Genomic DNA, 27504 nt, shown 5'->3' with positions numbered 1-27504 from the left:
TTACCTGTTCCCTAGTAAAGTCAAAAGAGCACTCAGGAAAGTTGGCTGACTGAGAAGGCCAAGGAACTTCTGGGCTCGTCTGAGTGGCTTGAGTGACACTGTGTTGTTTCTTCAGATCACATGTTCCACTGGTATGTAGCACTGAATCACTTTTGACATTTTCTTCCAAATCATTTCTAGTGTTAAGTATCTGAGAATCTAATCAAACAAATAAAATATTCAGATAACATTTCTAAATACTTGATAAATCGTAAGTTCTCTTGTGAAAACCTAATTTAAAATGAGTATGTCATAATAAGAAGACCTTATTATGAAACAAAAAACAATAAAGTCAAATAAAGAAAAAGCTCATTCATTGGAAAGATTAACAAACTCAAAATCAAAAGTTCATCTGTTGAAAAGAAGAATAAAATTGAAAAAACCTTAGTTATATAGACCAAAAAATAAAAGATAAAAAGAAAAAAATTAGCAGAATCAGAAATCAAAGAAGGGACATTACTATTGTCCCTTTAACAGAAATAAAAATAATTATATAGGAATACTGTGAAGAATTGTATACCAATAAATTAGATAACTTAGATGAGGTAGAAAAACTTCTACAAAGACACAAACTACCAAAACAGACTCAATAAGAAACAGACTAAATCAGTAATCAAAAACAAAACAAAAATATATTCAGAGAAAAGCCCAGGCCCAGATATGGCTTCAAGAGTAAATTCTACCAAACATTAAAAGAATTAATACCAAATCTTTACAAACTCTTCCAAAAAATAGAAGAGAAGGAGCATCTTTTAACTCGCTCTATAAAACCAGTATTACCCTGATTTCAAAACCAAAGAAATCATAAAAAAGTAAACTAAAATCAATATACTTAATATAAATGAATACAAAAACCCTCAATAAACATTGGCAAACTGAACCCAGAAATATAGTAACAATAATTATAGGCCATGACCAAGTGAGATTTACCCCAGTAGTGCAAGATTGATTTAACATTCAAGAAATAAATTAATGTAGTACATCACATTAACACAACAGAATAAAACAAAAGCCACATGGTCATCTCAAGCAGAAAAAAGATATTTGACAAAATGCAGTACTTTCTCATGATAAAAACAGCAAACCATGATAAAAAGAGGGATAGAAGTTCCTCAATCTGTTAAAGGAAATTTTCAAAAATTCCACAGCTAATATCACACTTAATGGTAAAAGACTGGATGTTTTTCCCCTAATACTGGGAATAAGACAAGGACGTTTTCTCTCAATACTTTTACTCAACACTGTCTCAGAGGTCCCAGCCAAGGTAATTAGGCAAGAAAAGGAAATAAAAGGCATCCAGATTAGCAAGGAAGAAGTAAAACTATCTCCATTCACAGATGACATGATCTTGTATATAGGAAAAAAAAAAAAAAATAGAGAATCCACTAAAAACTCACAGAGCTAATGAACAAGCTTAGCAAGTCTGCAGGATATATGATCAATATACAAAAGTTAATTGTTTTTCTAAGCACTTGCAATGAATAATTCAAAATTAGATTAAGAAAACAGTTCCATTTAAAATGTTATGCAAAAGACAGGAAATATTTTTACAAATCAATATTTTTTCTAACTTTTTGGGTCACAAAAAGTCAGAGCATTTAGGTTGCAAGTGAACAGAAGCCCAAGTCAAACTTGTTTTTAAACAAGGAAATGTATTTGTTTCCATAATAGTAGAGTCAAAGTGATGGTGCTTCAGGTATGGACAGATATTGGAATTCATATGATGTCCTCAGGAGTGTCATTTTAGGAACCTGACTCTATCTACTTCTCAGGTCCACTTCTCTCTTCTGCGTTAGTCCAGTCATATGATGGCAAATGTAACCTCTGGTGACCAAACACTAAGTAAGTTTTACATCCTGTGACCCCTTTGCTCTCAGTGTCATTTTCAATTCACACACAAAAGACTCAGAATGCTTGGTTCACAGTCCATTCATGTTATCATTCAGTGTCCCATGGGCTGAAATCTTTTGATTGGTTCACCTGGGTCCCTTTCCCACTTTAGTGATAGGGCCATATGATTGTCAGGTTCAACCAAAACCACACTTAACTGTCATGACAGAGAGGTAGTTCATCAAACCAAATTATATTAAGAAGACAGAAGAGTAATATCTGTTCAACATAATTTTTCCCCTTAAAAACATTCCCAGAAGGTGTCAGCTAGGTCAAAGAACAAAAATACTTTTTAAAGCTTTTGTTCATATTGCCAAATTATCCTTCATAATGTTTCTAATAATTTTACCCTAATTTTTGATGTATCAAAATAGTTTTATCTACATGGGTAAATGTCACTGAATTGAGTTTTGGTCTGTTCTTGAATTCATATTACAGAAGTCTCAAATCAGAAACTACTTTTTACAATATTGTCCTGTACTGATTATATTTTAAGTACTATTAGTTAGAAAAAATACACAAGAACTGTTGTACTGGGTCAGACTAGCATACCATTCAGCTTGGTAGGGATTGTAAGGGAAATCCTTAAGTACTACGCCATGGAAAAGTCAAATCCTCTACTCTTTCAAACTCAAAAAACTCGTAAGACCCCTAAAATTTGACTTGATTATGAGTTTATCATATACTTTTGGCTTTCAAACTTAGAAGAGCAAAACCCTTCTTTTAAATGAAATCTGATATAGAATGCTGCTGCTGCTAAGTTACTTCAGTCGTGTCTGACTCTGTGTGACCCCATAGACGTCAGTCCACCAGGCTCTCCTGCCCCTGGGATTCTCCAGGCAAGAACACTGGAGTGGGTTGCCATTTCCTTCTCCAGTGCATGCAAGTGAAAAGTGAAAGTGAAGTCGCTCAGCCGTGTCCGACTCTTAGCGACCCCATGGACAGCAGCCTACCAGGCTCCTCCATCCATGGGATTTTCCAGGCAAGAGTACTGGAGTGGGGTGCCATTGCCTTCTCCTGATATAGAATGCTAATATACAGTAAAAAAAAAAAAAAAAAAAAAAAACTGTCTCGTTACATAGGCTGTAGTGAGGAAAACAGGGTCCAAAGCCCATTCTATTTAGCCTAAATATCTCACCACTCACGGGATCCTAAGAATAATGAAAAACCACTGACCAAAACAACTCTGAAATCCATTTTATTTCAAACATTGGGAGGTGAAATGAGGAGAGAAAAGGGGAGGGGAAAGAAAGAAGAGAATAGGAAGAAATATGGAAAGAGGAAAAGAAATGAGATGGAGAAAAAGGGAGGAGAGATTTAGAAAGTAGAGAAGAAAGAATGAGCATGGCAAAAAAGGAGAGGGAGGCAGATGTAACTGGAGATAAAAAGGGAGAGTTAACTGTGAATCTGCTTCTGTTCTGCACATCCATTCACCTGTAGTACCATTTAGATTCCACATGTAAGTTAAATCAGAGAGTATTTCTTTTTCTCTGACTTACTTCACTAAACTTAATATTTTCCAAGTCCATCCAAGTTGCTGCAGATAGCAAAATTCATTCATCAGTTCAGTTCAGTTCAGTCGCTCAGTCGTGTCCGACTCTTTGTGACCCCATGAATTCATTCATGGGTATCTGAAATAACCTGTTTGCTAAATTCAAATTTATATTTACATATGTATGTGTGTGTACATAGATACTGGGTTGGCTAAAAAGTTTATTTGGGTTTTTCCATAACATCTTATACACACAGAGAGAGAGAGAGGTATGTTAAAGTTTCTCTATGACAGTACTATCTCAATATGCTATGATTCCATTTCTCTTTATTTCAAACAGCTATCTTTTATACATTTTCAGTTCTGCTGTTACATGGATACATACATTTTTATGACTAAGCTACGTTTTAGGAGATCTTTTATCAATATAAAATTTCTCTCTGAGGCCAATGACTTTAACAGGCACCTCACAAAAGAAAATAAACAGATGGCAAATCAGCATATGAAAAGATGCTGTACATAATACGTCATCAGGGAAATGCAAATTAAAACAACAGCATACCACTACACACCTATTTAGAATGGCCAAAATACAGAACATTGACAACACCAAATGTAAACACAGACAGAGCAACAAGAATTCTCATTTATTGCTGGTGAGAATGTACAATGGTATGGTCACTTTCTTCCAAAACTACACATCCTCTTGACCATGAGACCCACCAATCACACTCCTTTGTATTTACTCATAAGGTGCTGAAAACTTATGTCCACACAATTCTTTACAGCAATTTTATTCTGAATGCCAAAATAACCAACCAAGATGTCCTACAGTAGGTGAAATAAATTGTGTTACATCAGACAATGGAATATTATTCAGCAGTAACAGGAAATGAGCTAGTAAGCCTCAAAAAGACATGGAGAAACCTTAAATTATATTACTTAGTAAAAGAAGCCAATCTGAGAAGGCAAAATACTGTATGACTCAGATCTGACTCTGGGTATCTCTTGAAGGTAGAGCTGACAAGATTTTAGGTGACCTATTATTTTTTACTTCAAAGATGATGTTTTTAATTTTTAACGATTTCTAAGTAGAATATGAGGGAGAAGGCAATGGCACCCACTCCAGTACTCTCACCTGGAAAATCCCATGCACAGAGGAGCCTGGTAGGCTGCAGTCCATGGGGTCGCTAAGAGTCAGATACAACTGAGCGTCTTCACTTTCACTTTTCACTTTCATGCACTGGAGAAGGAAATGGAAACCCACTCCAGTGTGCCTGCCTGGAGAATTCCAGGGACGGGGGAGCCTGGTAGGCTGCCATCTATGGGGTCGCACAGAGTTGGACGCGACTCAAATGACTTAGCAGCAGCAAGTACAATATGAAAAGGCAAAATGATAGAATATTGAAAGAGGAACTCCCCAGGTTGGTAGATACCCAATATGCTACTGGAGATCAGTGGAGAAATAACTCCAGAAAGAATGAAGGGAGAGAGCCAAAGCAAAAACAATACCCAGTTGTGGATGTGACTGGTGATAGAAGCAAGGTCCAATGTTGTAAAGAGCAATATTGCATAGGAACCTGGAATGTTAGGTCCATGAATCAAGGCAAATTGGAAGTGGTCAAACAGGAGATGGCAAGAGTGAACGTCGACATTCTAGGAATCGCGAACTAAAGAGGACTGGAATGGGTGAATTTAACTCAGATGACCATTATATCTACTACTGTGGGCAGGAAACCCTTAGAAGAAATGGAGTAGCCATTATGGTCAAAAAAGAGTCTGAAATGCAGTACTTGGATGCAATCTCAAAAACGAAAGAATGATCTCTCTTCGTTTCCAAGGCAAACCATTCAATATCACAGTAATCCAAGTCTATGCCCCAACAAGTAATGCTGAAGAACCTGAAGTTGAATGGTTCTATGAAGACCTGCAAGACCTTTTAGAACTAACACCCAAAAAATATGTCCTTTTCATTATAGGGGACTGGAATGCAAAAGTAGGAAGTCAAGAAACACCTAGAGCAACAGTTAAATTTGGCCTTGGAATACGGAATGAAGCAGTGCAAAGACTAATAAGAGTTTTGCCAAGAGAACACACTGGTCATAGCAAACACCCTCTTCCAACAACACAAGAGAAGACTCTACACATGGACATCACCAGATGGTCAACATCGAAATCAGACTGATTATATTCTTTGAAGCCAAAGATGGAGAAGCTCTATACAGTCAGCAAAAACAAGACCGGGAGCTGACTGTGGTTCAGATCATGAACTCCTTATTGCCAAATTCAGATTTAAATTGAAGAAAGTAGGGAAAACCACTAGACCATTCAGGTATGACCTAAATCAAATCCCTTATGATTATACAGTGCAAGTGAGACATAGATTTAAGGGACTAGATCTGATAGACAGAGTGCCTGATGAACTATGGACGGAGGTTCATGACATGGTACAGGAGACAGGGATCAAGACCATTCCCATGGAAAAGAAATGCAAAAAAGCAAAATGGTTGTCTGGGGAGGCCTTACAAATAGCTGTGAAAAGAAGAGAAGCGAAAAGCAAAGGAGAAAAGGAAAGATATAAGCATCTGAATGCACAGTTCCAAAGAATAGCAAGAAGAGATAAGAAAGCCTTCCTCAGCGATCAATGCAAAGAAATAGAGGAAAACAACAGAAAGGGGAAGACTAGAGATCTCTTCAAGAAAATTAGAGATACCAAAAGAACATTTCATGCAAAGATGGGCTCGATAAAGGACAGAAATGGTATGGACCTAACAGAAGCAGAAAATATTAAAAAGAGGTGGCAAGAATACACAGAAGAACTGTACAAAAAGATTTTCACGACCAAGATAATCACGATGGTGTGATCACTCACCTAGAGCCAGACATCCTGGAATGTGAAGTCAAGTGGGCCTTAGAAAGCATCACTATGAGCAAAGCTAGTGGAGGTGATGGAATTCCAGTTGAGCTATTTCAAATTCTGAAAGATGATGCTGTCAAAGTGCTGCACTGAATATGCCAACAAATTTGGAAAACTCAGCAGTGGCCACAGGACTGGAAAAGGTCAGTTTTCATTCCAATCCCAAAGAAAGGCAATGCCAAAGAATGCTCAAACTGCTGCACAATTGCACTCATCTCACACGCTAGTAAAGTAATGCTCAAAATTTTCCAAGCTAGGCTTCAGCAATATGTGAACTGTGAACTTCCAGATGTTCAAGCTGGTTTTAGAAAAGGCAGAGGAACCAGAGATCATATTGCCAACATCCCCTGGATCATCGAAAAAGCAAGAGAGTTCCAGAAAAACATCTATTTCGGCTTTATTGACTATGCCAAAGCCTTTTACTGTGTGGATCACAACAAACTGTGGAAAATTCTGAAAGGGATGGGAATACCAGACCACCTGATCTGCCTCTTGAGAAACCTGTATGCAGGTCAGGAAGCAACAGTTAGAACTGGACATGGAACAACAGACTGGTTCCAAATTGGAAAAGGAGTTTGTCAAGGCTGTATACTGTCACCCTGCTTATTTAATTTATATGAAGAGTATATTATGAGAAATGCTGGGCTGGAAGAAGCACAAGCTGGAATCAAGATTGCCAGGAGAAATATCAATAACCTCAGATATGCAGATGACACCACCCTTATGGCAGACAGTGAAGAGGAACTAAAAAGCCTCTTGATGAAAGTGAAAGAGGAGAGTGAAAAGTTGGCTTAAAGCTCAACATTCAGAAAACGAAGATCATGGCATCTGGGCCCATCACTTCATGGGAAATAGATGGGGAAACAGTGGAAACAGTGTCAGACTTTATTTTTCTGGGCTCCAAAATCACTGCAGATGGTGACTGCAGCCATGAAATTAGAAGACGCTTACTCCTTGGAAGGAAAGTTATGACCAACCTAGATAGCATATTGAAAAGCAGAGACATTACTTTGCCAACAAAGGTCCGTCTAGTCAAGGCTATGGTTTTTCCAGTGGTCATGTATGGATGTGAGAGTTGGACTGTGAAGAAAGTTTAGCACCGAAGAATTGATGCTTTTGAACTGTGGTGTTTGAGAAGACTCTTGAGAGTCCCTTGGACTGCAAGGAGATCCAACCAGTCCATTCTAAAGGAGATCAGCCCTGGGATTTCTTTGGAAGGAATGATGCTAAAGCTGAAACTCCAGTACTTTTCCACCTCATGTGAAGAGTTGACTCATTGGAAAAGACTCTGATGCTGGGAGGGATTGGGGGTAGGAGGAGAATGGGACGACAGAGGATGAGATGGTTGGATGGCATCACCGACTTGATGGACATGAGTTTGAGTGAACTGCGGGAGTTGGTGATGGACAGGGAGGCCTGGCGTGCTGCAATTCATGGGGTTGCAAAGAGTTGGACACCTTTGAGCTACTGAACTGAAGTAGTTATTTTCCATAAAAGCTTGTTCGTGTTTGAGTTCAAAATCCTATCATGTCTTTGAGGATATTAATTATATTTCTTTAAAAGTCTCAACTTTTCTTCAGTACTCTGAAGTACTAGAACACTCTGTTCTGCTTTCTTACAAGATAAGACTTGAAGTTTGGAGATCTTAAAAGTATCTGAGAGCAACAGCCACACAGCAAGCCTATCTTCTCACCCCAAAGCTATCTTCGCCTGAGCTTTAATCAGTAATGAGGCTGCCGTTTTAATCTTTTTTGGTATGACTTCTATGTTTGCTGTAGCTGTTCCCCAACTTCAGAGAGGAAGACTCTTCAATCAAGGGTTCCCCAGAAACTGATTCCACCTCAGCAATAGTTGTCTCATGGTTTCTGGCTATAGAGTTTTCTAGTTTGCCTCTTTTCAGTCCCTCACATTTCACCCTCAATTAATAAAGTGAAATTTAGAACACCTAAGTCTACCAACTCAAGCTCTTTCCACACTACCTTATAAGACATAGTCCTTACATTAGAGACCTTAAAAATCTTATTAGGATGGAAATACAAAATTTAAGCAGAACTAAATACACAGTAATAAACTATAAAGTAACTAATGTATGGCAAATAAGTACTCAAGAATTTTAAGAAGTCACATGTGGTTATGTAGAAGGGTTCACTGAAAAGTAGATGCATGAATCAACCCAGGAAGGACTTCATTCAAAACACATTTGTAGAATAGATACTAATCAATTGTAGATGAGTTATTTCTGAGGTAGAGGCTCATACATGGATGATATTTTATCACAAGGTACTAAGTGTCCCTCAATCATCTACTACTACATACGTACATAAATATAAAATAGTATATAAAAAGTATGAGTCAAAAAAATAATCCGCATGTAAACAATTTCAAATTTCAGTAGGTGTTCACTTAAACTGTTTTCGTATATACCTCTGATATGAAAAGAGCCATCATCATTTCTCTCTACCACGAGATGATCAATATGAACAGTCACAGGAGCTGGTTCAAGGGATACTGTACTACTACGAGGACTGTCATCCTACGGGAAAGAGAAATAGTATTGGCATGTTGCTACTGAAGTAAAAGATAAAATCATTTTCAATTAATCATTTTCTTAAACACTACTTCTGCCCAAAATATTTTAATGAGTTAGAAATATATCTTTAATATGCTTTAGTTGATAGAGTGAGAAAACTCCCCATTCTATTTTGATATTTTCTAATTTCTAAGAAGAAGCTCTACACCGTCACCACAAGAACCAACAAGTTCATATTGTTAGGCAAGAATCAAAGTCCATTGGCTAAATGAACATTTATAAAATGAAAATATAAAAATATTTGTTAACATACTTTTAAATTTATTTTTGTGTTAGAAACTTGTATTTTCATTGGCATCACTGTTGCAACTGTTTCATCTTCCAAAAAATGTTGAATATTCATAAGAGAAGACACAAGAAACTCAGTGCTGAAGTTTTCTATATGGCATTGCAGAAATCCATTCTTTTCTGCAAGCAAAGAGTGTATTACAGCACCAGGCCCACTTTCAAATCTCAGAGTAATCTCAGGAGAGGATTTAGAATGAATTACAGCTTTATGATCTGAACCTATGAAAAAAGAACAAATAAAAATTGTAACTTTGTATTACAACTCAAAAATGTCACTCTCAATTATTTGTCTTAAGGTCACTGTCACTTTGAATAGTATTAAAGCAATAATTAAAATTTTAATATGTATTCTTAATTTAAATGATATTTACAGTTCATATGTAACACATGGCTTCCCAGGTCGCTGAGTGCTAAAGATTCCGCCTGCCAATGCAGGAGCCCCAGGAGATTAGAGTTAGATCCCTGGAAGGGATCAGGAAGATCCCCTGGAGGAAAACATGGCAACCTCTACCAACATTCTTGCTGGGATAATTCCATGAACAGAGGAGTCTGGCGGGTTACAGTCCATTTGGGGTGCAAAGAGTTGGATATAACTAAGTAATATAACACATATTCAACACTAATTTCCCTAATTTCCATTTTTATAGACAGTCTTCTACTGCAATAATGCTGTCTATATTTTTTATTTGTTTGCAACATGCAAAAACATGCCACAATATAAATCTGACATGATTCATAACTCAGGTATTTTGAGTGTCTGAGTGTGTACATATCTATACATTTATAATATAACAGACAATTGCGATGAAGAAATAGTCATGGCATTTAAAGTGACTTAAGCCACTTCTTAAGAAGTGACAAAAGCCTGAAGTTTTGTTCGTTTTTTATGAAAATCAAGCCCTTAAATAACTGGAAAGGAAAACAGAGAAGACCTCATTAAAATATTACTGTTGAATTACAATCTTAAAACTATATTTATACCAAAGGAAATACAGATATGTTTCTGTTTATATTTATGTTTACTTATGCCTTGGCCTTTTTCCCAAAAAGAATTTGAGGTGGATTACACCGCTGTAAGGAGTCAAGTTCAAAAAATATTGTTTAATTTCAATAAAACACCCATAGAATAGCTTTAAAAATAAAAGTTCCTAGTGGAACTACTTAAGTGAATCAGCCCTCATGGTAAGTAAGTATTTTTATTTGACATTATCTAGCTCCAAAAAGAATAAGAGGCAACACGCACATGGCACAATCAGAATTAAAAAATAAGCAAGGAATGAAAAAGTAAAGATAGGTGGTAAGATTACTAACTCAAAATATATTATTTAAATTTCTGAGCCAAAGATAGATCAAAAATAGCTTTCTAATAGCAAAGGGAAAATACAATCAGTTTCACAATTCATAGAACCCATGAGATAAAAACAAACTGTTCTGGAAAGGTGAAGCTATTTCATTTATTGAGGTTCCAAGTTATCTGTCCCATATGGGCCCTTATAAGAAGACCCCACTAATCAAATTCATGATGAAAAGATGTTTATTTTCCCTCAGTATGTATGTGAATACTTTAGTCTTACAGAAATCAAATGTATACATATTTATAAAAGGGAGAAGGGAGAAAGAAATTAAAGATATGTACATTTATGCACCAAGGATAGATCTCCTTACACAACACAAAGTGGAGAGTTGTTTTAAAACTTTTATTTCAGATAAAAAATGACATTTAATTAATGCTAGCACTACTTGCTAAGATTCAAAATAAATAGTATAGATATCAGAAGAGTTCAAAAAGACTCCCAGGGAATTCTCCTGGTGGTCCACTTGCCAGAGGTCAGGTTCCATCCCAGATCAGAGAATATGAGCCACATGGTGTGGACAAAAAAAAAAAAAAAAAAAAAACAACTTTCAAAAAATTCTTTAAACAATTAAGAACTCATGTATTTTTAATTTTTTAAAATAGAAGGTAAAAGAAATGGACACAAATTCATAATGGTTAATGTTCTTTCCTGTACCAAAAAAACCAAGAGTTAACTAACTTGTCTATTTAACAGTAAGAACAACTGAAAACCAACAACTTGGTAAATGTGATTTTATTTTGCCTTTTATCTATCTATATTATAACTACATATATCTATCTACACACACACACACACACACACACACACACACAGATATACTCCCAGGGACCTGAGAGCCATAAATCATTTCGAACAAAAAAAGTATTTAGAGCAGAGATAAAACAAAATCACTCCTCCCTACTACCTCTTATGCCATGAAACTTTAAAAAGGTTTCCCATTAAAGGGATCCAAACTCTACACATTATTATAGAAAAACTAAAATAAAACCAAAAACAACTTTATAATTTTAACTGTTTATGTCAGAGTGACAGTGTATATAAACTGAAGATCAAATTACAATCATTGTTCATATGGCTTATTAATGTCTTCAAAGTTCAAGCTAAACTATTTTTTTCTCCTTTTCCCTTTATTCTCTTTCCCTTTCCTTTCTTTCTTGTTATTTTGTTTATTTTTAAACCAAGACAGCTGTAAAAAATAATAATAATAAGGTATTAGACAGCACTGCCTGTATAACCCATACATACAAGGCATTTCAAAATAATTTCTACAGTTAGAAACAAGATGAAACAAAGCAATCAGTTCAGTTCAATCACTCAGTCATGTCCGACTCTTTGCAACCCCATGAATCTCAGCACGCCAGGCCTCCCTGTCCATCACCAACTCCTGCAGTTCACTCAAACTCACGTCCATTGAGTCGGTGATGCCATCCAGCCATCTCATCCTCTGTTAGCCCATTCTCCTCCTGCTCCCAATCCCTCCCAGGATCAGGTCTTTTCCAATGAGTCAACTCTTCACATGAGGTGGCTAAGGTACTGGAGTTTCAGCATTAGCATCATTCCTTCCAAAGAAATCCCAGGATTGATCTCCTTTAGAATGGACTGGTTGGATGTCCTTGCAGTCCAAGGGACTCTCAAGAGTCTTCTCCAACACCACAGTTCAAAAGAATCAATTCTTCAGCGCTCAGCTTTCTTCACAGTCCAACTCTCACATCCATACATGACTACTGGAAAAACCATAGCCTTGACTAGACGGACCTTTGTTGGCAAAGTAATGTCTCTGCTTTTCAATATGCTATCTAGGTTGGTCATAACTTTCCTTTCAAGGAGTAAGCGTCTTCTAATTTCATGGCTGCAGTCACCATCTGCAGTGATTTTGGAGCCCAGAAAAATAAAGTCTGACACTGTTTCCACTGTTTCCCCATCTATTTCCCATCAAGTGATGGGACCAGATGCCATGATCTTCGTTTTCTGAATGTTGAGCTTTAAGCCAACTTTTTCACTCTCCTCTTTCACTTTCATCAAGAGGTTTTTTAGTTCCTCTTCACTGTCTGCCATAAGGGTGGTGTCATCTGCATATCTGAGGTTATTGATATTTCTCCCGGCAATCTTGATTCCAGCTTGGGCTTCTTCCAGTCCAGCGTTTCTCATGATGTACTCTGCATATAAATTAAATAAGCAGGGTGACGATATACAGCCTTGACAAACTCCTTTTCCAATTTGGAACCAGTCTGTTATTCCATGTCCAGTTCTAACTGTTGCTTCCTGACCTGCATACAGGTTTCTCAAGAGGCAGATCAGGTGGTCTGGGATTCCCATCTCTTTCAGAATTTTCCACAGTTTATTGTGATCCACACAGTCAAAGGCTTTGGCATTGTCAATAAAGCCGAAATAGATGTTTTTCTGGAACTCTCTTGCTTTTTCCATGATCCAGCGGATGCTGGCAACAAGGACATGGTAATAAGTGGGTATAAAGCAAAAAACTGTGCAAAAAAGTGTTTGGTTGGGTATAGAACAGGGTTTAGCTTTTGAAATTTTACATTCCATCTTTTTTTGTTGTTTTTTCATCTACTATAAAATCTTTCCAACTATTTACATTGAATACTTAGCTTCTTTCATTTTGTATGCTACTGGGATTGACATTTCCTAAAATGAAATTCTTGAATTTCATTTTAGGAAACACATTGTAAACTGCAAGGCCTACAGATAGAAAAAATCAGGAGGTAATTTTCTTCTATGATGCTGGTTTATAGACAAATGGCACATTTACCTGCAGTTCCCAGGATGTGAAGTGATAGTATGTTTGTTTGATATCACGCAGGATTGCATATATTTCAACATGTGTTATATCAGATATAGCATTCTGTATATGTAGCAAAGAAAAATATTACAGCTCAGTGACTTTTCAAAAGATTTAAAAAACTGAACACTGTCATTTAAATTTCTCAGTATAATTATTTTAATAAATTCATGTCTTTAAATGACTGAAAACTATGAGTGATAATTCCATATAAAGCTTGAAAAAGGAATGATTTAATGTGGTAGTCCTCATCATACACTGCATGTTTTATTGCTTATATCCCTCTGTATCTAAGAGAATGTGTTGATCTTAGAATGAAAACTCACAAGAACAGGATACATGATTTTATCAAATATCAAGTACCATACCAAACTCAGGAAATACTTGCTTATAAGTAAGATAATGGAAAATAAAGCAAGATAATTCAACATTCAAAAAACTAAGATCATGGCATCTGGTCCCATCATTTCATGGCAAACAGATGGGGAAACAATGGAAACAGTGACAGACTTTATTTTCTTGGTGAGAGAGTCATTTCCTAGGCAGGTTGATAAGACATCTAGGGGTCCCCAAGGAGAGAGGGGTCTGGAATTCTCAAGGAGGAAGAAAGGACAAGTTTCTTTCCCTCTACATTCCTTAGGATTCTGTATCCTGCCTGAGGACAGTTTCTGGATTAAACCTTCTGGCTAATCCTATTATCTTAAAATGTAAATTTTGGGAGTATGTCTATATAACAATAATGTATCCTGCCTGAGGACAGTCTCTGGATTAAACCTTCTGGCTAATCCTGTTATCTTAAAATTTAAATTATGGGAGTAGGTCTGGTGAGGTCTTTACAACCTCCAGACTTTCTTTGGATTCATTGGAGAGTATATAACTCCATTGCTAATACTAGCAAGGGGGTATTCTTTCTGCCCCCTTCTGATGCCTATGTTAGAAGCTTTCTCTATCTCCTTTATACTTTAATAAAACTTTATTACACAAAAGCTCTGAGCAGTCAAGCCTCATCTCTGGCCCTAGATCGAATTCTTCTCCTCCAGAGGCCAAGAATCCCAGCGTCTTTTCGAGGTTCAGCAACAACCTTTCACTGGGTTCCAAAATCACTATGGACGGTGAATGCAGCCATGAAATTAAAAGACACTTGGTCCTTGGAAGAAAAGCTATGACAAACATAGACAGTGCACTGAAAAGCAAACACATTACTTGGCCAACAAAGGTTCGTCTAGTCAAAGCTATGGTTTTTCCAGTAGTCAGGTACGGATGTGAGAGTTGGACCACAAAGAAGGCTGAGCACCGAAGAACTGATGCTTTTGAACTGTAGTGTTGGAGAAGACTCTTGAGAGTCCCCTGGACTGCAAGGAGATCCAACCAGTCAATCCTAAAGGAAATCAATCCTGATTATTCATTGGAAGGACTGATGATGAAGCTGAAACTCCAATACTTTGGCCACCTCATGTGAAGAGTTGACTCATTGGAAAAGACCCTAATGCTGGGAGGGATTAGGGGCAGGAGGAGAAGGGGACGACAGAGGATGAGATGGCTGGATGGCATCACTGACTCAATGGACATGAGTTTGGGTGAACTCTGGGAGTTGGTGATGGACAGGGAGGCCTGGCGTGTTGCGATTCATGGGGTCGTAAAGAGTCGGACACTACTAAGCGACTGAACTGAACTGAAAGGGTGGAGTTTGAAACAGTAATCACATCTTCCCATGTTAAAAGAATATTTTGATCCTATTCAGATATAACCAGTAGAAAGTCATCATTATCTCCTTGAAAATTTAATCAATATCTACTTGAAATGATGGAGCTCCTGGCTTAAAAAAGAAAACAAGCTTAAATCACATTAAAGTCTTACCTACTGGACGATGACTAAGGTAATGCCGTAGACTGATATTGCCTAACTGATCTGGTATCACTTGGTCCACTTGAAGACAGATTTCCGTATCTTCACCTCGGATGTCAATTTCCCCATTAACACCAGTAATTTTAAATACCACAACTGACATCTAATAAGGATTGCATAAATAATATTAGTACACCAAATAATTCAAAACAGAATTTAGGGAAAACACAGGAAACTACTATAACCTCTAAAAAATACAACTATGACTTAATAAAATAAAAATATATGTGTGACCAACTGAAAGCAGTTATTTATTATATTACAGTGATAAACTTCCACTTCCTTTCTTTCTGCTCAGTCAAGAGAATTGTTTTAGGTCACCAAGATTAAATATATGATGGTTTTGTTATATATTTTTCATTAGCTTTTCACTAAAAGCTGAACACATTTTCTAAGGCATCCATAAGAATACTTCATTAGGTGAAGAGGGCTTAAAATAAACCAGTAACATATTTCTTTTGTAGACAGCCCCTCATAAGGACTGACTACCATCCTTACTATCAAACTTTTTCACAGTAGATTTAATCAAATTAAAATAAAGGTCAAAACATAAAGAATGGAAAAAAGATAGAACCTTTCCTCTTCAACACAATTTTTTTTAAAAAATTTAGAAAAATGAAATTCAGAGAATAACAATTCAGTAAGAGTGAAGGAAAAATTTCAAGAGTAGGAAGAGCAAAGTAAATTACCCACAATTTCAATTATTTTTACATATCAATGCTCATAAATGGGTACATATTGAATATGAGATAAAGTTGGTGGCATTTCTCTTCATAGAATGTCTCTGAAAAGATTACCAGGTCATCATGACTTTCTTGAGCACCCTCTGAATTTGTACTGATGGCGTCTGGAGAGGTTTCACCATAATTCTGTAGGTTTGCACTGGCATTTGTCTGATCGGCTGGGCTCTGGTAATTTGTAGTTGAATTCTTTTTAATACCTGAAATAAGATAAAAATAAACTAATAAATTAAAATCAGTTTATACATGATCCAATAATGTTACATTTATCTAACCAAAATGGACTGTTCCTTCAACTCTTTCTCAAGCATAGCCTTATTTAAGAAGACAAGAAGCAAAGAAAAATTAAATTGCAGTTAGTCAGCAAAAAGTAAGAAATAACTTTCCACAATAAGGTGTTAGAGATATTAAACCCTAAACTTAGTATGAAAAGAAGTCTACCGCAGTCAACCACAGTCTGTGTTCTTCCCATTGCAGGTGTGGTGCTGGCGTTACTAGCAGTTCCTGGTCAGCCAGCTTTGCCTCCTCTGTTCTATCCAACATTCAGTGATCCCAGTCTGACTACTTCATTTCCCTTTTCAGTATCCTACAGTTCTTCTACATGAAATTAATACTACTATTGTCAATGTGATTGTTTTCCATCCTTACCAACCTGCGTTAATTCCTCAATGTGCTCTTTTTCAATATTTCTCAAACTCCCTGTGATAAAAGATAATTTTTAAAAATTTGTGTTCATAACAGATCAACACTTTTTAGAAATACCATAAAAAAGAATTATTGAAATGAAAATGAACCTAGAAAAATGAGAAGAGCCAAAGACACAAAACAAAGCCTCACTTTTTTTTTTTTGACTTCAATCATGCCTGGATTCTGATTTTATATTAAGAAAAAAGAAAAGCTAATAATTCTAAAAATGATTTCAAGGATTAATTCACTGAATGACAAAACAATCAAGTTAGTCATTCTCTAAACCCTTTTGCTTACATGATAGCATTTTACAAAGCTTTACTTTGTTGTTGTTATAAACATCTTGATCATAAGTCTTCATAACACTTCACTAAGTGCATTATAGAATGAGTATCATTTTCATTCACTGAAAGAACATTCTGCTGAATCTAACTTGCAAGCAGCTTGTTAAAAATTTCTTTTTTTCAGATGTACATTATAATTTGACATCTGTGTACACTACAAAGTGCACCATCAAAAAGACTAGTTCACCATCCATAATGATAAAATTGATCTCCTTCATCCATTTTGACCATTTCCCCATTCCCTTGCCCTCTGGTAACAACCAATCTGTTTTTGTATCTATAAGCTTGTTTTTGCTCTGTTTTCATTTTGGTTTTTAAAAAATATAACCCACAATATGAGTGAAATCATATAGTATTTGTCTTTCTTTGTAATAATTTTTATTAGTATATTTACTACTATATATAATCAGGTTCTAACTCAGTGCCTGACAAAGCAAGTAGGTGTTTAACAAATTACCTATTGAATGGATAGATAAAATGATTTTTAGGTCAGAGAAATGCATATAAATAAAATTTAGTATGAATAAATTCCCACATTTCACAGGGAGTTCCTAACACTGCCAGAGATTAAGAAAATTTCACTAATAAAATAATATTTAAGATAAAGTAAAAAGAAAGAAAAAAGAATATTTGAGGCACAGGTACAAAGACTGAGGGAATTTGTCATAGTGAAGAGGCTGACAGAAAGACTGATATATACTGTATAGTAAATATTACAGTACAACTTAAGTGTAGTAAGCACATGGGAAAACAGAAATGTAAGCTGGGACCAGGTCACACAGAGCATTGTCAGTAACATTAAGTTTCTTTTTAAATTAACAGCCTTATAGCAGTTAAAACTTATCAGGACTAAAATGGAAATTGACATGATAATATACATTTTTTAAAAGAATATTCTGCCTATAAAATGAAAAAAAACTGGGGAGACTAGCTTGAAATTTGTCGTGGGCTGGCAGTCCAGCTATGGGTTTGTTCATTTATAAATATGTATATATATTCAAAAATACAAATTCACAATATATATGTGTATGTAAATATGTGTGTGTGTGTGTGTGTGTGTGTGTGTGTGTTCATATGTGGAAACATACATGAAAGTGAAGTGAAAGTGTCAGTCAGTCAGTCATGTCCAACTTTTTGTGACACCATGAACTGTAGCCTACCAGGTTCCTCTGTCCATAGAATTCTCTAGGCAAGAATACTGGAGTGGTTAGCCATTCCCTTCTCCAGGGATCTTCCCAACCCAAGGATTGAACCTGGGTCTCCTACACTCAGGCAGATTCATTATCATCTGAGCCACCAGGAAGCCATGTAAACATACAAACATGTATATGAAAACACAAAGAAAAATGTCTGGAATTATATATACCAAAAGTCAATGGTAGCTATTTCCAGAATGGGGAATGGTATCAAGGGCAGAGTAACAGTGGTGTTAGAGTGATACCTTAAATTTTTACTCTAGATATTTCCATGACATGTGATGTTTTCTTAAATGAGAAAGAACTCATATATCTCTTGTAAAACTAAAATGAAACACAGAAAAAATAAGTCTTTTCCTAATAAAAATAATTATTTTAATAGAAAGAAAATTATTACAGTTAAAGAGAACTATGAATACACAGTCATATATCATTTAAGCATTACACATAAAATCAAATGCCCTTGTATTTTTCAAGATCCTAAAAACAGTCTACAGCTAAAATCTATTCTAAGACAGTTATTAGAAATGCAGATAAAAATTTATGAACAATGATACTAATTACAGCATCTTATAGCTGTGGAAAAAACTAAAAACAATCTAAATATCCAGTATCAGGGAAACAATTAAAAGGTCAGGGTCCATTCTTATGACAATTTAATAATTTAATACTGGTAAAAAAACAGGCTGAAAACCATATATATGGTGTGATACTATATATACATGTATGGAAATATATATATACATTTACAAGATAAATTACAATTGGTATCTCTAGATTGTGGGACTTTGGGGTTATTCTCCAAATTGTAGTAGTTTATATTTTCCAAATTTTCCACATTGAGTGTTAGTCACTTTTATTATTTAATTTTTAGAAATAAGAAAATCACTGATACTTTCTGAGAATAAATGGAAATGTTTTCTACAGGAACACTGTTTTTGAAGCATCATTTGATCACAAAACAGAAATCTTCTATTAAAGTAGAATCTTAAGCCATAATAGGGGGCAAGGGGACTAGGAAATAGAGCTATCTGAATCAAGAATACATTTCTATGACCCCTATCAGTACCTCATCTATATTTAACTGGTAAAGTGTGCTGGGAAGAAGATTACTGTGAATGGACTATAAAAGGGCTTTTTGTTTACATACAGTAATCATTTCCCAAGTCTGGAGTGCTGGCATAGCATACTGGTTAGTTGAAAGCTTAGGTTCCTGAATCAGATCAATTGAGATCCAAATCTGCCTCTATTACTTCTTATATGGACATTAATTTCTCCAAGCTTCAGTTTCTAAAGCTTGAGCTTTTCCTAACCTAAGCCGTTTTCAACTATACCAATAGGTTTTTACTCTTCATATGCAAAGTAATTCATATTTGCCTTTCTTAAACTTTAAGGTCTGTACAGGCAACTATTCTCTGGCTACGGTCCACGGTTTTATTCCTGTTCACAAAGTCCCCAATGTCTTAGTGATGGGGATGTGTCTAATACTAAGTCATTCCTAATGGTCTGTACTGGGGCATTCATTGCTTTTGAATAAAATAGGGGAATCATGTAGTTCCATCATACACTAACACATATAAAGGAGAATTCTGGTTATGGGAATCAAAAATCCATTCTGGAAAAATTATAGTCACAGAACCACATAGAATCAACCGATCTACTCTGGAAAAATTACAGTCATAGAACCACAGTCACAGAACCACAGAGATCCATTCAGGAAAAATTACAGTCATAGAACCATATAGACTGGAAAAATTACAGTCATGGTTGAGAATTCATCATGCAAATTAAGCCCATCTAATCAAATTCCAAATACAGGGGTCCCTGTGATAGAGGCTAGTAGCATTAATGATCTAAATGACTATATACAAATAACTTTATGATCTAAATGACTATATATAAATAACTGCTAAACGTCATCCATAAAAAGGAAGGAGTATCTGGTCAAAAGATGCACTAGAACAACTATTAGGAAGTTAGGTACAATGTTCTTTGTACTGTGTGTGTATGTGTGTATAAATAAATCTTTTTAGGCTATGATTGATTACTGAGTATAACTAAAAACACCTTAAATTCCACTTCTAAGATGTGTGTATATAAATTCTTAAATTGAATTGCTTTACCTTTTTCCAAAAATATATGACTATCACTTCCATCACTTTCTAATAACTGTTCTTCCAATATCATGCTGTCAAGTGAAATGGTATCCAGTGAGGTTTGTGAGGGGCTTCTTCTCATGTTCTTATAAGTAGAGACTGGAGCCAAGGTGGGTGGGCAACGTTCCTTAGGCTTTCCACTGTTAACAAACAAAAGTATCAGAAAATCATCACATAAAAGGAAAAGAATACTTTCTAAAGAATATGTCAAACAATATATATATATATAATATACACAAAGTTTTAAAATTATATTATCTAAGGATAAGCTCAAAGTACTTTTATATTCTGAAAAGCTTATTTTTCCATGTGCTAATTTTAATGCCTCATTTATCATGGTTTTCTGTCCAAAGCCAAAAGATACTCATAAGCACACGCACATGCTTGTGTGTTGTGTGCTTGCGCGTGCGCACACAACACACACACACAATTAAACAAACTCCCAATCCAAATCCAACAGTAAGTCATTACCTTAAGGATGACTGTGATTTAAGTGTTCTGATGGTGGGTGCTTCTTCTTTACTGATTTCCACATTCTCAGAGAGTGAAGCTGTTTCTGGAAGCAAATCTTCAGCCTTAAAGATCGACTCTATGGTTTCACTTCTCTTACTAGTTAAACTATTTAAAAGTATGTTCTGATTACCACCATCATCAAATGACAGTATACTTGAATCTTCTCTGTAGTTTAAGACACTATTTGAATCTGTGTAAGATGAATCCTTTTTGCCACTTGTTTCTGATCCAATTTCTCCTGAGCCACTTTGGCAAACAAGTCCACTACTTTCAACTTCGCTTATTTTCCCTAAATTTTTATCTGATAAATAATCCAGAGAAGAAATATCTTTTTGCAGATTTGTATCACTAGCTGATTTAAAAAGCGAAGAATCCTTCACAGGGACATGGCTAAGGTCAACACTCATAGATCTGTTGTCTGACATATGATTAAGAGTTACACTTCTAATTTGATTTATTCCACTACTAACTTGTTTTCTTTTTGAAGGCAAAAATTCTCCATTTTCTGCAGGCAGATAATCTGGAACCATTGGGCTCACATTTTCAGAAACAGGAGACTTAAGAGTATTTGCTTGATCCACAGGATGTAGCAAAAGAGCCACTTCTGCACTTTTAAGTAAAATTCCGATGCAAACAGATGTCTGACTAGCTGGACTGCCAGTCACAGCTTCTACATCTTTCCTTAAATTCTCTGAAAGCAAAATAAGTGACTCGTGGAGGAAAAGCAAGAGCAAATACTGGTAGTGATTGATTTGCATACTGACATGTTTACGAACGTGAACCAGGACATGAATATCTGCATCTGATGATGGTGAAAAAAATCTTAAAAATGTATCTGAAGAAGGTTTCTGACCACCACTGGTCAGGGGATCAGATTCTGTACTGTAATACTCCTTCAAGAGCTTTTTCCGCTTCCATCGGCCAGTCAGATCACTAGACTCACTTTGTGATGTATTTAGAGAGATTTGATTACAAGTCTGAGGCAACTTTTGTGACACTGCATACCTTTTTGGTTGACAAATCCAGATGGAAAGAGGGAAAGAATCTACAAAATTTATTGGTCGTCCTTTCCCACTTTTCATCCCTTCATAATCTATCCAAAATTGAGAAAAGTACACAGCCCAAACATCCGTGGCAGCAGAGGTTTTAAGAGTGTGTTTATTCAACTTGGGGGTAACATTGCCTTTATAAACTTCATGCAGTTTGGTATCCTGTTCATGAGCATGTCTCTGGAAGATTGGATGCAGAAGATTAAAATTGTCACCAGATTTGGGGAAACTGGTATATGTTTTACTGAAAAAATCACAATCTTTGAAGTCTTGAAATAAAGCTTCTAAATCAGAATGTCGACAGTTTGGACAGTGTCTTGTATTTGTAGCAATCATTTCAGAACTCTGAATAGAAATTGCACGTGGTTGATCTTGATGACATTCAGATTTCATTTCAGAAGGAATGACAAACTAGAAGAGAAAAAAAAACTAATCTAGCCTGACTTACAAATCCACACAGCTTGAAGATAAAATAATATGACAGCACAGAAATCCTTTTTGACATTTCTCCCCAAAACACTATTTTTCTATCCTGACATAAAATATTCTCTCCACCCAAATCTTATTAAACCAAATGAAAAGGTTTTAATGATTAACAACTAAGAAAAGAACCAAAGGGGAAAAAAACCACAATGAAAGATGTACATAACACACATGTTTGTAGACTATCACAAAATAAAAGGGACAAAACTGAATTAAATCAAGTAAATCAATTATTAAATGCTTACTATGCCCTGAGTGTGTGTGTATATTATATATGACCTGAGTATATAAGTGCCAAGTTTGGAAAAGAGAACTTTTTGTCATAATATTTTAACTTCAAGTGATCTGGAGGATGACTAGATAAGTAAATGGAATGACTGGATAATTGTCATTTGAGCCATTTATTTGGGAGACCACTATTAAGAAAATAAACATAGGAGTACAGGTCAAACTATTTAGTAAAAATATTTTCTAAGATAATAAAGCCCAGTCTTCAAAATATTTACAACAAAGAGTTCAAACTATACTATTTTTTTAGCTTCCTTGCTTTAAAGTTCAAATATCCATGGAACTCTGATTATCAACTACTTGGCGGCAATAAAAAGGAACTTTCTATTATCTTTACATATTAATAACAGAATAAATGCAACAAATAAAGCCCAGACACAATTTTAAAACTTCACTGTATTATTTACCCTTATTAAAAAAATTGTTATCAGCTCTGGTAAGAAGCAGGGCGAAAAAGTGACATTTAGGACTTCCCTGGTGGTATAGTAGCTAAGAATCCACCTGTCAATGCAGGGTACACAGGTTCAATTCCTGGTCCAGGAAGGTTCTACATGCTGCCAGGCAACTAAGCCCATGTGCCACAAGCACTGAAGCCCACATTCTCGAGCCTGTGAGCGACAACTACTGAGCCCGCACACTGCAACTACCGAAGCCCATGTGCCAACTAGCCTCTGGAACAAGAGAAGCCACCACACTGAGAAGCCTGCACACCTCAACTAAGAGCGGACCCTACTTACTGCAGCTAGAGAAAGCCTGGGCACAGCAATGAAGACCCAGTGCAGTCAAAAATAAAACAAATTATAAAGAAAAAATTACTTATTTCTACTGCTTACCTCCAAATGGATGAGCAGTGGAAAAAATAAAAAAAGAAGAAAAGTAGAGAAAGAAAGAAGGGGGAAGAGAGAGGAAGCAGTCCCTTAAAGCTTCTATAATTGAAAACAGCTTAAAATTAAAATTAAGAGTGCAATGAAGTTGATTTATATTTGAGTACCCATCTTAAGTCCTGGAAATTACAATGCTGGTAACTTTTCTTCTGTAAAAATGGTTTTATTCTCACAGCCACTTGTTTATATGGTACCTTTAGCATTAAGCCATCGACTCGAATATCAACATGCTCATCAGATTTTGAATTGTCATTCAACTTGTACACAGCCATAAATTGATTAAGACTTTGTTTTAAATCCAACACAAACTGATTTAACCATAAAATACTTCTTTCATCCACAGTAAACTGTAGTGCATTCAGCTGGCTATAAAGGTTGGGAGATGGAACTGTGGAGAAAAAAAATTTAGAAAGATTTTTAATAAACCAATAGTTCTAAATCTTCCCTGAGAACAGAAAATACATGTTTAAGCTTTATTCTTTCCACATTAACATTAAAATGTTTTACAATGTTATTTACAAAATTTAAGTGATACTATATGTGGAAGGGGATGGTAGCACATGTCTGGAGAGACAGGAAACATCTTCAATGTTTCACTAATAGAAAACTATACAGTTTGATCTAAATCTGACTGCATAAATAAGAGGTACTGTTTGGATTTCTTTTCCTAATGTTACAGTCACCAAGAAGCAAACTTCAAAAATTTTACCTTCTTGCTCAAAGTATCAAAGGATCACATCAAAGTTGTGATCCTCAGTCACGTATTTCTACAAGGATTTACTACCTGACTTAATCTGAATTCACTAAAATGAAAGAACCAAGCCTAATGACTAATTTCTTATGAAAGTGCTAAGTGAGACACAAGTTTTATTCTCCACTTAATCCTAAGCCTAGAACAGTATCTGCTGCTGCTGGTAAGTCGCTTCAGTCGTGTCCGACTCTGTGCAACTCCACAGACGGCAGCCCACCAGGCTCCCCTGTCCCTGGGATTCTCCAGGCAAGAACACGGGAGTGTGTTCCCATTTCCTGGAATGCATGAAAGTGAAAAGTGAAAGTGAAGTCGCTCAGTCGTGCCTGACTCTTAGCGACCCCATGGACTACCGCCTACCAGGCTCCTCCATCCATGGGATTCTCCAGGCAAGAGTACCAGAGTGGGTTACCATTGCCGTCTCTGAACAGTATCTGGTGCCAAGTAAAAAATCATGTATCTCTTGAATAATCAAACAAATACACACATAGATCCTCCAAAACATTGGACTCTTATGGGTTGAATAAACGTTTTAGTGCTAATTTATGTTAAACTAATACTCATAATTAGAGTGTATCACTCCCTGAAATCTGTATCTATTGCTTCATAAAAGCCATTATCATTTTCAGAGTATTCTGGTGAAGATCTTTTATTCCAAAATTTCAGACCTATTCACTTTTACCAAAGCAAACAGTATGAATATCTAGAACTTTTAAACTATGCTAATTTAAGGAAAATAAACACAAGGTGTGAGATACCAGTAGAGAAATGACATTGTAACAATGTCTTGAAGAGGATTTGTTTTCTTTCATTCATTTACTTTTTTTCAGCAGATTCAAAGAAGCCAACTACATTAACTGTATTGTATTAGGCACAAAGAATATAAAAAAGATCACAGAACTTTCCTTTAAAAGTTCATGGATGATTACAAGAGACATATATGAAAGTAGAAAAATTAAAGTACAACAGAGACATCTTATTGGGGATGTGGAGGTGCTTATCTTCAAGGATAGTAAGGAGGTGAGCTGCTGAGGCAATCACGTTGAGGGAAAAAAGGAGAGGGAATCTCAAATATAGATTAGTGATAATGGCAGCCATAGAGAGAAATAGTAGAAAACTAGGATCATTAAGGGGAAAGGTCAGAATGTAAATCAAATATGTTAAACAAATGCATACATTCAAAACAGGACTAACAACACTATACTTATTGCTATGGTCTGAAATGCATCCCCTCAAAATAAATATGCTGAAGTTCTAACTTCAAATACCTCGGGAATAAATGTATTTGGAGATAGGCCTTTTAAAAAGTCAATTATGGTCAAAATGAGTTCATAGGGGTGGGCCCTAGTCCAATATGACAGGTGTGATAAGAAGAGATTAGAAAACAGACACACACACAGGATAGACCATGTGAGGAGACAACCATCTAGAAGCCAAGAAGAAAGGTCTCTGAGGAAACAACCATGCCAACACTTTGACCTAGAATTCCAGCCTCTAGAACTATGAGGAAATACATTTCTGTTATTTAAACCACTCAGTCTGTAGTATTTTATTATGGTAGCTTTAGCAAACTGATACACTTTTATTAGCCTAAGTTCTCTCTAAATTGTAGGCTCATGGGCATTTTTTTTGGGGGGGGCGTATTTTCTTTATATATAATATATAATGAATGCATGTTATATCTACAATTATAAAGAAAAGATTATATATTTTTAAAGTTGGAGCACTTAAGAGAAAGATGAAATGTGAGAACTGCAAATTAATCCCTCCCTGTACATAGGGATTCAATATGTTATGTTCTTTATTTCTGTGTATGTGAAATTTTCCATAATAAAAAGTTAAAAGTAGTTAAACATAACCAACCGGTTTCACTCTTAAATATTAGGGAGCTAAGATTCAAATTGCTGTGAAGGAATTTTATACTTTTATCAGAAGAAAATGTATAGATTATAGAATATTTTAATTCCCTTGGTGCACATTAACAAAACTGATAAAAATAAATCTAGATTAGAAGTCAGAAATCTTGGAAACTATAGGCTTTACTCTGAAGAAAAATTACTAGTTCAACAAATGAGATATTATTTAAGGAAAACAATGGGGGGTGTTGGAAACAAAGGGATTATCCAATTACAGATAAATGATTGCAAACAACTAGAGGGCAGTGAAATACAATTTGGGGGTGAGGATGGGATGGGGTGGGAAGAATTTTGATTTAGAAAACCTATACTTGAGTTTCAGCTGGGCCACTTTATTCTTTATGAGGTGCTGAGCAAATGCCTTAAACTATCTTAATTTTCACAGTTTCTGTCAAGAAGGTAGAAGAGAAAACACATTTGAAACATACAAACTAAGACCACTGAAAAGCATGAAGATGGTGAGGTTCAGATCCTAAACAATTTGGTACAAATGAGGATTGAAATAAAATAGCTTGATATTTTTTTTTCAAAGTAATTTCCAGGATATCTTCTTTTTTACAAAAAAAGGCATGAGCATCAGAAATTCCCTTTGAAACAAAAAAACCTATATTAAGTGAATAATAAACAAATGGGCTAAGTAGGCCAGAGAATTTGGAGTTCCACTTAAAAATTAATCCACTTAAAATTAAAAATAACATAACCCATTTCATTTAAACAGCTTTTTTCAACTATGATTTTCAACCAAAATAATGAAAAAGGTACCACATAAACAAGGGCAAATTTTTGTTTGAAGAATCAGATGAACTGAGACAACAGCAAAGAACACAAATGTATAGTCATAAAGTAGCTTACAAATAAAAATTGATGTAATTCAATGATTCTAACTAAAGACAAGTGCCAAAAGTTGTCCAAGGTATACATCTGGGTATCAAAACCCAGCCTCCCAAATTCTCTATAGCTAAACGGGTAACTTCATCATTCATTTTTCAATGAAATATAGTTTTATATAAATAAAATATAAATGTGTTTTACTAAAGAAAAAACACTGATCTTAATCTACAAATACTCTAACTTTCATTCATTCTTTCATTTAACAACAGCTGCTAAGAACATAAATGAGTCAAACCTCAGGAATAAAATTAAGCATGAATACTACACAGTTCTTGATATGAAGGATGCTACAAGCTAGTAAGGAAAAAGAACACAGAAACAAATAATAAGTATGTA

The 27504-nt window shown here is 35.5% G+C and overlaps 1 protein-coding gene across 3 annotated transcripts in view; it reads right to left on the bottom strand.

Moving 5' to 3' along the window:
* Positions 1–27504, bottom strand: part of UHRF1BP1L (UHRF1 binding protein 1 like) — a 95003-nt gene that overhangs the window by 5694 nt on the left and 61805 nt on the right. For 2 of the 3 annotated variants that reach the window (XM_025283673.2, XM_025283671.2), the window contains 8 exons: positions 23721–24001; positions 20868–22369; positions 20364–20536; positions 16071–16213; positions 15226–15376; positions 9182–9435; positions 8763–8871; positions 5–198 (listed from right to left, as the gene is read on the bottom strand). In XM_025283673.2, coding sequence (XP_025139458.1) covers positions 5–198; positions 8763–8871; positions 9182–9435; positions 15226–15376; positions 16071–16213; positions 20364–20536; positions 20868–22369; positions 23721–24001 — 2807 coding nt within the window. The remainder of the gene's footprint in view (positions 1–4; positions 199–8762; positions 8872–9181; positions 9436–15225; positions 15377–16070; positions 16214–20363; positions 20537–20867; positions 22370–23720; positions 24002–27504) is intronic. The other variant, XM_044941457.1, reaches the window with a different exon arrangement.

Source organism: Bubalus bubalis, chromosome 4 (assembly GCF_019923935.1).
Source record: "Bubalus bubalis isolate 160015118507 breed Murrah chromosome 4, NDDB_SH_1, whole genome shotgun sequence".
Lineage (NCBI taxonomy): Eukaryota > Metazoa > Chordata > Mammalia > Artiodactyla > Bovidae > Bubalus > Bubalus bubalis.
Note: the sequence above shows the minus strand (reverse complement) of the source record. Positions and strands in the feature narration are given on the sequence as shown.